This window comes from Artibeus jamaicensis, unplaced genomic scaffold, assembly GCF_021234435.1.
Source record: "Artibeus jamaicensis isolate MK-2021 breed Jamaican fruit bat unplaced genomic scaffold, CSHL_Jam_final contig_415, whole genome shotgun sequence".
Classification (NCBI taxonomy): Eukaryota; Metazoa; Chordata; class Mammalia; order Chiroptera; family Phyllostomidae; genus Artibeus; species Artibeus jamaicensis.
This window is the reverse complement of record NW_026521823.1, coordinates 22,048,725-22,061,551: the sequence shown is the minus strand read 5'-3', so window position 1 is coordinate 22,061,551 and position 12,827 is coordinate 22,048,725. Positions and strand designations below refer to the sequence as shown.

The following is a 12,827-nucleotide window of genomic DNA, read 5'->3' as shown; positions in this document are numbered from 1 at the left end:
TATTAGTCATGGAATTGGGGAGGGAATTTTATTATTTGGTACACTTGCTGTCATTCTGTTTAAGGTCCAGATTCCAAATCCTTAATAGACTTTAGAATAACAGTCTTCTGCTGTTGAAGATAAATTACATTCAATTTGTGTGAATATTGAGACTTCCTTGTTAATCTAATATAACCTATGAAAATGTCCTATTTTAGCCCATGTGTGATAATCATGATGATGGTGAAACTGCAGCAATCATTTTATGCAACGTATGTGGGAATTTATGCACTGACTGTGACAGATTCCTTCATCTTCATCGACGAACCAAAACTCATCAGAGACAGGTGAAGATTTCTGTCTTTACACGCAGAACACTATGTAGGGCATAAATATATTCAATAAATTTTGTGGGAGGGAGACTAGGTGTCATGGGAAAAAGGGACTTTGGACTCAGATACCTCAGTGGAATTCTTAACAGCCTCACTTATCAACTGAATAAATCAAGCAAGTTGTTTAACCTCTCTGAGACATTTAGAAAAATGGAACTATTGTGAAGACTAAAGAGAAGATTAGAAATGCCTGGAACTTTCTAGAGTGCTTCCTAAATAAAAGCCACTATTATTATTAAATAAATTAACTTTTATACTCTTCTTTCAAAATGATAAATATATTTTCCTTTTTAAAAATGGTAGGTCTTCAAAGAAGAAGAAGAAGCTATAAAGGTCGACCTTCACGAAGGCTGTGGTAGAACCAAATTGTTTTGGTTGATGGCACTCGCAGATTCTAAGACCATGAAAGCGATGGTGGAGTTCCGGGAGCACACAGGTACAAGAGGGTTGAAAGGAGCTTGAACCTTGCCCACCCCGTTGTCCATGTCCATAGGTCATCCATACATGTTCTCTAACTAGTCCCTTCCCCTCTTTCCACCAGGTGGGAATTGGCTGGAGGAAAAGGGGGCAGGATGGGCAGAGGAGGGAAAAGGGGAGGAAATTGGGACAACTGTAATAGAATAACAATTTTTAAAATCTTTTTAAAAAGAGTGGAGGACCTAAGCCACCAATAGCAAAATACTGTATCCACCTTGGGTTGGAAGAGTTCTAAAGGTTTTCAAGTTCTTGGCATGTTACATTTACAGTATTGATCAGTGGATTAGGAAGTCTAATGTAATGTGCTTAGTTTGGTCCTTATAATGTATGTGTACAATTTTATTTTTTAAAAAAAGATTGAACCATGCCTATTGGTTACCATTAAACTAGATGTTAGTTTAATTCAGTTATTTAATGTGAATAATTTTGAGTGTATTCTGACAAACGATTATGATGACATCATTGGTTACTGGATTATATTTCCTAGACAATGTTGAGTGTTAGAAAGAGCGTCAGTCTAAAAGTTAGGGAACTTGGTTCGCCACTAACTAGTTACGTAACCTTGGGCCAGTCATTTTGTCTCCACGCCATGTGGTTTTTCATTTGTATTTATTTGTAAAGTAAGTCTGGTATATTTCCAGCTTAGAGTTGCATTAAATCTTAGAAATTCTCAATTTTCAGTACCTCAGTCATCTGCCATTTGACTGACACAAATTTCTGATGTTGGGATTAGTTGTAAACCTGAATAAATTTAACTTTAGATACGAGTAACTTTTCCTGCTATAAGAGCATGGTCTTTTTTTCTCAGAGCTGATTTCTTCCCTATAATCTGGCCATGCTGTATGTAACATTAATAAATGTTCTAATGTTGAACCATCACTGGATTCATAGTATAAACTGTCCTTTTTTTAAAAAAATTAAGTTCAACATATTACTACTTAGAATTTTGTATCTGTATTTTAAAATGATCTTGATACAGATTTTTCAAATTTTCCTGTTCTTTCTAGTATGTTTCATTCTTGTTTTTGTGGGTCTGTTTGTTCTTTATTTCAGATTTTAAATTTTCTTTCAAATTGCTCTATGACCTCTACTTCCTTGGGTGGGAATTCTGATTTTCAAGTTTTATATTCTCTGATGAGGTTTTTTTCCTGTGCATTTTAGTTATTGCCACTGTGGAAAGGCAAATAAAGCTTTCCTTTCTTCTGTGTATTTTTATTTAATTTTTATTGTTATATTTTATCTGGTATTGTGCTTTTTTAGTGGGGGACTTGCCATATCTGCTCAGCCTGCTCTCTTGACTAGAAGTCCAGTTTAATCCTTTTTCCTAAAAAAAAAGTATAAATAAATCAGTTAAAATTCATTTGGCTTTAGATACAGCTCTTCAGTTTCTGATCCCCTTTTATGTGTATTTACTTTGTAATTAGGGCAGCTTACAACCCTTCAGCTGTAAAACTGCCAGGCTGATTTCCCAGTGATGGCATCTGATACAAACCTGGTTTGCTTGGTTTTTAAAAAAACATTTATATTAAAACATGTAGAAAACATTCTTAAGAAGGATTTTTCTTTTCTTTGCTTGCACCTAGGCAAACCCACCACAAGCAGCTCAGAAGCATGCCGCTTCTGTGGGTCCAGAAGTGGGACGGAGTTATCGGCTGTCGGCAGCGTTTGCTCTGATGCAGATTGCCAGGTGGGTGTCCCAGGAGGGCAGTACGCCTTCCCACATGACACCTTTCTCTTCACGAAAGGCAGAGTTCGCATTCAGCGCCACTTCAGTTTCTGAACTCAGGTATCACCCATGTCCAGAGTTGAGTGCTTTGTCAAAGCTGCAAAATGGGTCAGACAAAGCACTCAAACCCAAAGCAGACATGTGTGTGTTTCCCAGCTGTAATCAGCATACATATCTAACATGTGCTTTTGTGCTAGAAACAGTTAAAATCTACGGATTGTATTTCCTTTGCCTCTTATACATATTTTGTTCACTTATTTTCCTAAAATAAACTTCCAGTATCCAAAAGTTCTTTAGTCTTAAATATCTGTATGCTTCCATGTTATTCAAAAAATTTTAAAGATTATATTTATTTTTTTTTTGAGGGGTAGGGAGGGAGAAAGGAAGGAAGGAAACGAGAAACATCTATGTGTGAGAGAAACATTGATCGGCTGCCCTTTGCATGCCCCTAACCTGGGACCTGGCCCATAAGCCAGGCATGCGCCCTGAGCAGGAATGGAACTGGTGGCCTTTTGAACTAAAGAACAATGCCCGACCTACTGAGCTATTCTGGTCAGGGCTCAAACATTTATGATTCCTCAAATTAGTTAACAAGAATTTGGATAGTACCTGAATAATAAAAGATACCTGTATTTTTTTATCCCCATTTTGGCAAGAAGGTGGGTAGCGATTAAGAGATTGTATATCAGTATTTTTTTGTTTTATGGCTATGCATGATAATAGATTAAACTTCTAATTCACTCTTTATCAGTATTCCCTTTATGTGGAGTGAAATTTTTTTAAATCATATTAAAAGAAAAACTGACTTTGTTAATAACCCAAATTTACATTCAAACAATAAAAACTACTTTATTGTAACTTATCCCTAATATGTATTTCCTGTGGGAAGTATCTTGGAAAATGAGTATAATGTATATAATTACCAGGATGTGCACTGCTCTGATACTTTGTGTGCCATTGTAATTCATCTTTACTAGGAATATGCCAAGATAGCCTGCAGTAAGACACACCCCTGTGGCCATCCATGTGGAGGTGTGAAAAACGAAGAGCATTGTCTGCCCTGTCTGCACGGCTGTGACAAAAACGCCACAGCACTGAAGCAAGATGCCGACGACATGTGCATGATATGTTTCACCGAAGCGCTCTCGGCAGCACCGGCCATTCAGGTTGTCCCGGCTTTTAATGTAGTAAATGCGGCTAGGTTATTACCATCAGTAGAAAACGTTCCATTAATACCTCCAATTTATTAAAGAGAAAATTCCATGTCTTATAGCTAAACAACATTCTGTGTGTTTAGCTTTAATTTGTATGAGCTTAACTGATAGAATGTATAAAGTGCTCATAGGGATGAAAAATAGATAATCCAGTAACTTCTCTCTTCTTAATTTTCAAAATCCAGAGTAGTATTTAATATATTATGTAACTGATCTATTCATAATGATGCAGTGATTTATACATCTATACATTATATGTATGTGTGTGTATATATATATATATAAAACAATGATAATACATGTTATTATTTGCTAAATATCTTTTTTACTTCCATTGCTTTTTTATAATTCTAGTAATATTTGCATATATATCTTAAATCTTTAAGTTAGTAGTTTCCTCTTATTTTTATAAGATACAGAATTGAGTAATTTTGTACTTTTCCTAACCCAGCTTACTCTCTATAAGATGGCATTGATATATATATGCTAAAAAATTGGGAGAAGCTGAAGACCTACTTCTAAATAGTGGAAAAGTACTAAAATTTCACTGAACTAAATTTCTTGATTTTCTCTTACCTGCTTTCAGTAGCTTCATGCATTGAACAATCTGCCGGTTGCTGGTGTTATCGTTACTGCATTTGCTTATCTCCTTCTCTGTTCTCTCTTTAAGCTGGACTGTAGTCACGTATTCCACCTGCAGTGCTGTCGGCGAGTTTTGGAAAACAGATGGCTTGGTCCAAGGATAACATTTGGATTTATATCTTGTCCCATCTGCAAGGTATGGAAAGAATCAGAAACTATCTACTTTCGATCTTTCATCTTTATCTTCATCTCTCACCTTTCATAATAAATAAGTGCCAGTATCTCTCAGTGTCCTTTTCAGTTTACTTTCTTACCACCATCCCCCGTCAGTTTCTGCTTTCCTTATCCAGGTGCTACCTGGGAGTGTTACAGATTTATTGTAATGAACTTCAAAATAGTAATTATCCATTGAAACTTGTTAAATTAAACATACTGCATTATATAAATCATTTAGACATCATCAGGCATTGAAGGACATGTGTCATGGCTTTCAGGTCCCTTGAGAGCTGGGGTCACACAACATGACAGCAAGTGACTACCAAAAAGAATGAGCCTTGGCACTTGTAGGTACTGATACTTGCATTAAAGAGTGAAACCTGAACTTTCAGTGCCATTAAGACAGATTCTTTTAGAGCTCAGATAAAATAAGGAGATTTTTGACAAACATCTCTACAAAGATAATAATAAGCAAAGTAGCACGTTGTTTAGTCAAGCTAATAATAATTATGTAGAAAACCTTTGTTTAAGAATGTGATTAGCAATGCCTTCTCTAATCTTCTTTTTTTTTCTATTTAGTTCTCCCTATTTTCTTCAGATTTGCAGGTTGGTATATAGGGTATGATATGGAAAGACAACATAATCATTGCTCAGTTAAACTGAGAAATAGTAAAAAAGATTGTAGTATTTGCTTTCCCAACCCAAATGGTGCCACCAATAAAAGGTCACATTAACAAATGAGACATGAAAGTGGTACAGAGAATACTACCTGCCTGTTCCTGTCACCCGACATTCTACCCCAGCTTTGAGGAGCCACTACACGCACAGAAGGAGTGCGTCTTCTCTGTGGCGGCAAGGTGACCTTTTATTCCCAGCACAGCCCAGGCAGCAGCAGATGCGCCCCACACTCAGTAATGTGAAGCTAACAAAACGGAATTTTCACATTCGGAGCCTCACTTCCTCCATTTTCCCTGCTCTTGGAAAAATATGGGCTTGTGAGGACTTTGCAAGATTACTTTTAAATGGCATTTGATTTAGAAAAATTTTAGGTCTCCCCTAGCACGGTGCTTGGCACTTTGGCACACACCGTTTAGTTAATAAGTGATTCTCCTGAAGGATGTTTATTTTTTTAATTTCAGAACAAAATAAATCATATAGTATTAAAAGATCTGCTCGATCCAATAAAAGAACTCTATGAGGATGTCAGAAGAAAAGCCTTAATGAGATTGGAATATGAAGGTCTGCATAAGAGTGAAGCTATCACGACTCCTGGTGTGAGATTTTATAATGACCCAGCTGGCTATGCCATGAATAGATATGCGTATTACGTTTGCTACAAATGCAGAAAGGTATGCCATAAATTATACTAAGAATTTTTAACAACTAGAGATTGTCTATGTGATTAAGAAGTTGAATTGTATACTGATATCCAATTATTCTCACATCTTAAATCTGAAGTTTAAAATGAGAAACTTGGTACTGTGTTTCAGGTTGAATCTCTTAATTTGTTTTGAGATTTCTTTAACTTATGCAGACTATTTCTGAAACATGATATATTGCTGTACACAAGCTACTTCCCATCAGTAATAACCTCCTGTTTGCCAAACCCAGTTGGTTCTTGAATAAACTTCTCTTCCTTGACTCTTTTGAGCATTTCCTCCTTAAATCCTTACTTCCTTGCCTTCCAGCAAAACACTTTTTAAAAAATATTCTCCTCCCTCTCTAGTCCTTTGTCTTTAACTCCCTCCCAGGGTTCCCTTTATTCACCTGCCACTTTCATATTTCCCAGCTTGCCATCCTTGCCTGATGAATGGTACCTCCATCTGTAGTGACCCCCTGTGCACCCATGCCTTTGCTGACCACCTGTAATATTATGACCCTCCAAAATTTTTGAGATTTAGATACAAATATCCAACTGCCTTTAGACATTTGGACGTCTCCCAGATACTTCAGAGTTTGCATGTGCAGTATTCCATTCAAGTTTGACTCTCTCTCAATCTCCAGTGTTAATTTACAAAGTCCTTGCAATTCTGCCTTTAAATGTCCCTTGAATTTTTTTTTCCTCTTGTTTTTTTCTTTTTTCATGTCCATGAGTCTTTCTTTCTCTTTCTCTCTCTCTCTCTCTCTCTCTCTCTCTCTCTTTTTCTCAATCCCTCTACCCCCTCTTCCTGAACCTCCCCCAGAGCTGTCTGCCTATAGCAGCCTTCTTCCTAAACTCCTTTTGTGGAGCCCCTAGCTGCTCCATGCCATCCTTTATACTTACACTGCTACTCGTAGATTAGTGTTTCTCCAATCTGCTGTGTCACTGTTCTGCTCATAATCCTGTAGCCCAGTCCACCCTCGTCTCATCCCCTAATAGGCTGCCACTTGCATCCTCTGCTACAAAATACCGAACAACTTGCAGTTCCCCGAGCTCGGCCACATCTCCTCACACCCTGATACTTCCATGCCTTCACATAGGTGATTTCTCTTCCTGAAATGCTCTTCTCTACCTGCTCTGCATTTTACTGTCACCTGCCACCCACCCTGCACACGTGCTCATGCAAAGAGCGAAATCTGTGGTACTTTTGGGTTCGGATCAGGTTTCACTTCCTCTGTAACGTGCCCACACCTACCCCCCACCACCACATGGTCTAGATGTCTGGCATACGTCCACCGTAGCGGTCAGTGTTCTGAAGCACGATTACTGGTTCACTTGTCTCTGTACCCCACTTGGTAAGTTCCATGAGGACAAAGACTGTTTTTTAATTTCCCTGTCTTTAGTACTTGGCACTGATTAGACACTAAGTTAATTAGAAAATGAATAAATAAAGGAATTAATAAATGAAAGATGCATAGTCTCCCAGTATAGCACAAAGAAAACACTGATAATGAATGGGAAGGTAGATGGTAGCCAGAAAGGCAGATAGATACACACACACACACACACACACACACACACACACACACACACACACGAAAGACCAATACTGTGTATTTGTGAATTGTATTGTTACAAATAAAACATTATTTCTGTGTGTTTAATGTACTATACATCATAAATGAATATTGTTCCACCACAAGGATGGCAGTCAAATGTCCAGGAAGCCAAGCAAGGGATCCAGAAAAGTAAAACAGCTGGAATAGACCCCAGGACAAATGAAATATTTCTGAGGCCAAATTTAGCTAGTAAACGACCATTTAATAACCTCTGAATCAATGGAGCCTGTCTTTTGACCTGTTTTTCTAGTACAGATAGTTATATTGACTCATCTTGTTTATCCTCAATTATGGGCATAGCCTTTTTGACTGTGGGACATGTGCATGTAGATTGCTCCAATTATAATTGACCTCAATTATTTTGTGTCCAGAGCAAATTCAGTTAAATTATTTGTTACAGTAGTTCCCTTTACTCAAGTATCTGTACTGGATACTCATCAGTTCTTGCATATAGTATAGCTTCTTAAATATGAACAGTATTCTGAACAGAATTACCAAATATGTGTTTGCTTTTTAAAAATTTTCGTGTGGTTAAAATTGATTTTTTTCTTTCCCATTAGCCTGAGTATTATAATTCCGTATTAAAATTTACTTTAGGCACATTTTTTGTTCTGTAGGTTAAAATTGGAGGAGTTCTAAACATTTTTTAATGCAGCGAAAAGGAAGATGTTATTCACTCTTTCAAAATGATGAAAAACTATTCTGACTTTGCCCTGAAAAAGCAGTTTCTCTTTACTACATAATATCCTGTTTTGATATGCATTTGGAAGATGATACAGTCCTTTGTTATTTTGCTGTGACAGGTACAGTGTTTGAACTTCCTGCGGTGTACATGATTCCATTCCAGAACGGAAGAGCAGCAGCTTTAATTCCCACCTGATCTGCCCCACAGGCAGCAGTGTGGCCACCCACTCGGCCTTGCCAGGGAGCGCCTCACAGACAACAGTGTCTCCTAAGACCTCCTGATCTTACTGCCACTGCACCCAGACTGCATCTCCCATGGCAGAGTTTTTTCCCTGCTCTAATCTCAATGCGTTTTGTCCCTAGGCATATTTTGGTGGTGAAGCTCGCTGTGATGCTGAGGCTGGACAAGGGGATGACTATGACCCCAGAGAGCTCATTTGTGGTGCCTGTTCTGACGTGTCCAGGGCTCAGGTGGGTAGAACATTTTTAGTAGAAAGGACAGTTTAGAAACATCAAAGTTCTATTTTTTAATATATCTTACTGATTATGCTATTGCAGTTGTCCCAGTTTTTTCCCCTTTTCTACCTCCACCCAGTACCTCCCCATTCTCTCCAGCAATCCCTCCTCTTACTTCATGTCCACGGGTCATGCGTAGAAGTTTTTTGACTTCTCCATTTCCTATACTGTTACTAATATTCCTCTGTCTATCTTGTTCTTAACAATTTGTACTTCTCTTCCCCTTTTCTACCTCCTCTTCACTTCTGCATTTGTCCCCCTTCTCCCCCTGCCCCCTCCCAAGTGATAACCCTCCATATCTATGTATCTGTTTCTGTTCTACATGTTTGCTTAATTTGTTTTTAGATTCAGTTGTCAATACCTATGGATTTATTGACATTTTATGTTCATAGTTTTGATCTTTTTCTTAAATAAGTCTCTTTAACATCTTACATATGATGAACTCCTTTATCTTTACTTTGGGAAGTGCTTTATCTGCCCTTCAATTCTGAATGATAGTGTTTCACTGGATAGAGTAATCTAGGTTGTAGGTCCTTGTTTTTCACTTTGAATACTTCTTGCAAGTCTTTTCTAGCCTGCAGAGTTTCTTTTGAGAAATCATCTGACAGTTTTATGGGAACTCCTTTGTAGGTAACTCCCTGCTTTTTTCTTGCTGCTTTTAAGATTCTCTCTTCATCTTTAACCTTTGGCATTTTCATTATGATGTGTCTTGGTGTGGTCCTCTTTGCATCCATCTTGCTTGGTACTCTCTGTGCTTCCTGGACTTGTATGTCTATTTCCTTTACCAAATTAGGGAAGTTTTCTTTCATTATAAATAAGTTTTCAATTTCTTGTTTTTTCTCTTCTCCTTCTGGCACCCCTATAATTTGAATGGTGGTATGTTTGAAGATGTCCCAGAGCCTCCTTATCCTATCCTCATTTTTTTGGATTCTTTTTTCTTCTGGCTATTCTGATTGAATGTTTTTTTCTTCCTTATGTTGCAGATCATTGATTTGATTCTTGGTTTCAATCCACTCCACTGTTGGTTCCCTGAAATTTTTTTCTGTATTTCACTTAGTGCAGCCTTTATTTCGGCTTGGGACTTTTCTATGCTGTTGAAGTACCCAGTGAGTTTTCTATGCTGATGAAGTACCTTGAGCATCCCAATAACTTGTTTTGAACTCTGCATCTGATAGATTGCTTATCTCCATTTCTTTTAGTTCTTTCTATGGGGTTTTGTTCTCTTCTTCCATTTGGGCCATATTTTTTTTCTCTTCATTTTGGCAGCCTCCCTGTGTTTGTTTCTGTGTATTAGGTAGAGCTGCTTTGACTCCCTGTCTTAGTAGCATGGCCTGTTGTAGAAAAACAAAAAGAAAAAAGAAAGAAAAGCATACCTGTAAGTGGGATGGGGTGAAATCTTAGGTAATCACCAGAGTGGGGCAACCCATGTCACTGTTCTGTGGCTCTGTGTGGAGGAGGGCTCAGAGAGGGGACAATGCTGCTGCCTGGCCTCTGGAGTTTTGTCTGGATGGAAGCTGTCCCGTAGCATTTGCCCTGATGCCACGCACTTCAGTTTCGCCCTGCATGCCACTGGTGCCCTTCCCAGCTGCTGCCCTGGTGCCGAAGCCCAGAGGGAGTGAGTCTGTATAAGTCCTAAGTCTGTTGCGGGCCCTTCAAGGGGAGACTTCTGAAAATCCTGCAGTTTCTTCCACCACCCCAACCCCAACTGGTTTTTACAGCCAGAAGTTATGGGTACTTACCTTCCTTGTGCAGGAATCCTGGACTAGGTGGTCTGGTGTGGGGCTGGGGTCCCTCGCTCCCTAGGTATCCTTTCCATTTTTTAGCCACCATGTGTTGGTGTGGGACCACCTGCTCATGGTCTTTGCACCTCTCCACGTGCCTACACCTCTCCAAGCATCTCCTCCCTTCTACCCATCTGAATGAATGTGTCTTCTTTAATTCCTTAGTTGTCGGACTTCCAGGTAGCTCAATTTTCTGACAGTTCTGGGTGATATTTGTTTTGTAGTCTAGTTGTAATTTTTGCTGTGGTTGTGCAGGAAGCAAGCCATGTTTACCTATGCCTCCATCTTGACCAGAAGTCCCTTCTATATTTTTTAATAGTAATATAACCAAGGATAGTGGAAATGGTATAGCAGGTTTTCCCCACTTCATTTTCTGATGTTGTATAATTTTTCAAATTATTTCATATATGTTATTTATTTTAGATGGAATTTGCATTTTATAATTTTGTCTTCCATGAAATAATCACCATATTTCAATAATTGATAAGTATAGTTATTATATTTTCTTAAACCTACAGTCACACTTTTAGATCTTCCTCTCTTTCATGAAATCTTTATTTTATAATTTGGGTACCAGAAAACATTCACAAGGAAATTAAGGGGCTAACCTATAAATAAAATTAGTTATGATGAAACTGGAATTGGAAACTGAGGCTTGTCCAGATCCCTTGGGCAAAGCTACACCTTTGTTGTTGTTTTTTTAATGTTGTGTATCATCAATTTTTCAATCAGTTTTTAGAGTTGTGTATACTCTTAAAATATGAATCACTGAGTTATATATATGACTATCTTAAGTGTAATTGAAACAGACTCATTATAATCTTGTGTCTGTTTTCTCTTGCTATAGATGTGTCCAAAACATGGCACAGACTTTTTGGAGTATAAATGTCGCTACTGCTGCTCAGTAGCTGTCTTTTTCTGTTTTGGAACAACACATTTTTGTAATGCTTGTCACGATGATTTTCAAAGGATGACGAGCATTCCTAAGGAAGAACTACCACACTGTCCTGCAGGTATGCTGTTAGTCTCTTCACACGTGATCATGGTGTCTAGCTTTATTGAATGATTACATAGGAACACTTTGTGCCAAGTGGCAGAAACCCAGTTCAAAGTCTCCTAAAGAACCCAAAGGGTCGGCTCTTACGAACTTAGGACTTTCTGAGTAAAGTAGAAAGTTAAGACCCTCAGCACGAGTGAGGGGTGAGGGGCTAGAATGGAGCAGATTGCTTGGGGGCCGAGAAGGAAGTGCACTGACGGTTAGTGAAGGGACTGCTGTTCAGCACTAAGGGGCCGTGTGAGGTTTGGAATCATAGTGGATAACAGAAACATTTAAAGAGATTTTGTCATTTCTTTATTTAACAAGCCTGGAACCGGCACCATAAAATAGACAAGTGATTTAATCTAGAATGACTGGAAACTAGAGCATCAGAAAGCCAAGGGAATTTAAGAAGCCACTAAAAACACAGGACCTCAGCCTGTGGAGGTCAGGCTGAGAAAAAGTCAATATGAAACAAAAAAGAAACAGTTTGGAAGCCAATAGGAGGCTGGTGATCACAGTGAGGTGGGATAGCAGGCTTAATGGAAGTGAGAGAATGGAAGAGGGGGTGAATGTGACTGTGGAAGAGAAATTTGCATAAGACGTATCTGAAATTTGTGAAAGTGCGTGCAGAAGCACCAACACCACGATATACAGTGTTGTTAAAGCTGGAAAATGCACACTCTCATCTGCTGCTCATGGGAGTGCAAGTGGTGTGCCCTGTCATGGCTCTCAGGTGGCTCTCAGAATTGCAAACTCACGCACCCTCCGACAGTCCCACTTCTGGGGATATGCCTACATGTGTGGAGAGAATAAACAGGGAAAAATGTACAAGTTATTTACTGCAGCATCGCTTGTAATAATAAAAATGCATACACTATACAAATATCTAGAGTGGAGGGGGCTTAAACACTAAGTAATATGCTCCATTAATAAGGCGACTGAGGATGGAATTTCTATGCACTGATATGGAAAGATCTATAGGAGGTCATATTAATTGAAAATTCAAATTATAAAAGAGTGTATACGATATGCCACCTTTGTAAGAAAGGAGGAAATGACTATATATTTGTTTATATTTGCATAAAAGCACTGGAAAGATATAAGAAATTAATAAAATTGGTTAACTTTGGGGGAAAACAGGGAATATGGGGGAAAGATAGGGGCAGGTGGCTTCTTATTGGTTTTTAAACTATAAGAGAGATACATTATCTCTTCAAAAATAAAGACGGTAAGATAAAGAGG

The 12,827-nt window shown here is 38.4% G+C and overlaps 1 protein-coding gene across 14 annotated transcripts in view; it reads left to right on the top strand.

Moving 5' to 3' along the window:
- The window catches only part of MYCBP2 (MYC binding protein 2), a 263,498-nt gene that overhangs the window by 247,520 nt on the left and 3,151 nt on the right, over positions 1–12,827 (top strand). For all 14 annotated transcript variants that reach the window (XM_053665528.1, XM_053665529.1, XM_053665535.1 and 11 more), the window contains 8 exons: positions 198–326; positions 675–807; positions 2,432–2,535; positions 3,552–3,740; positions 4,459–4,566; positions 5,726–5,935; positions 8,613–8,720; positions 11,394–11,559. In XM_053665528.1, coding sequence (XP_053521503.1) covers positions 198–326; positions 675–807; positions 2,432–2,535; positions 3,552–3,740; positions 4,459–4,566; positions 5,726–5,935; positions 8,613–8,720; positions 11,394–11,559 — 1,147 coding nt within the window. The remainder of the gene's footprint in view (positions 1–197; positions 327–674; positions 808–2,431; positions 2,536–3,551; positions 3,741–4,458; positions 4,567–5,725; positions 5,936–8,612; positions 8,721–11,393; positions 11,560–12,827) is intronic.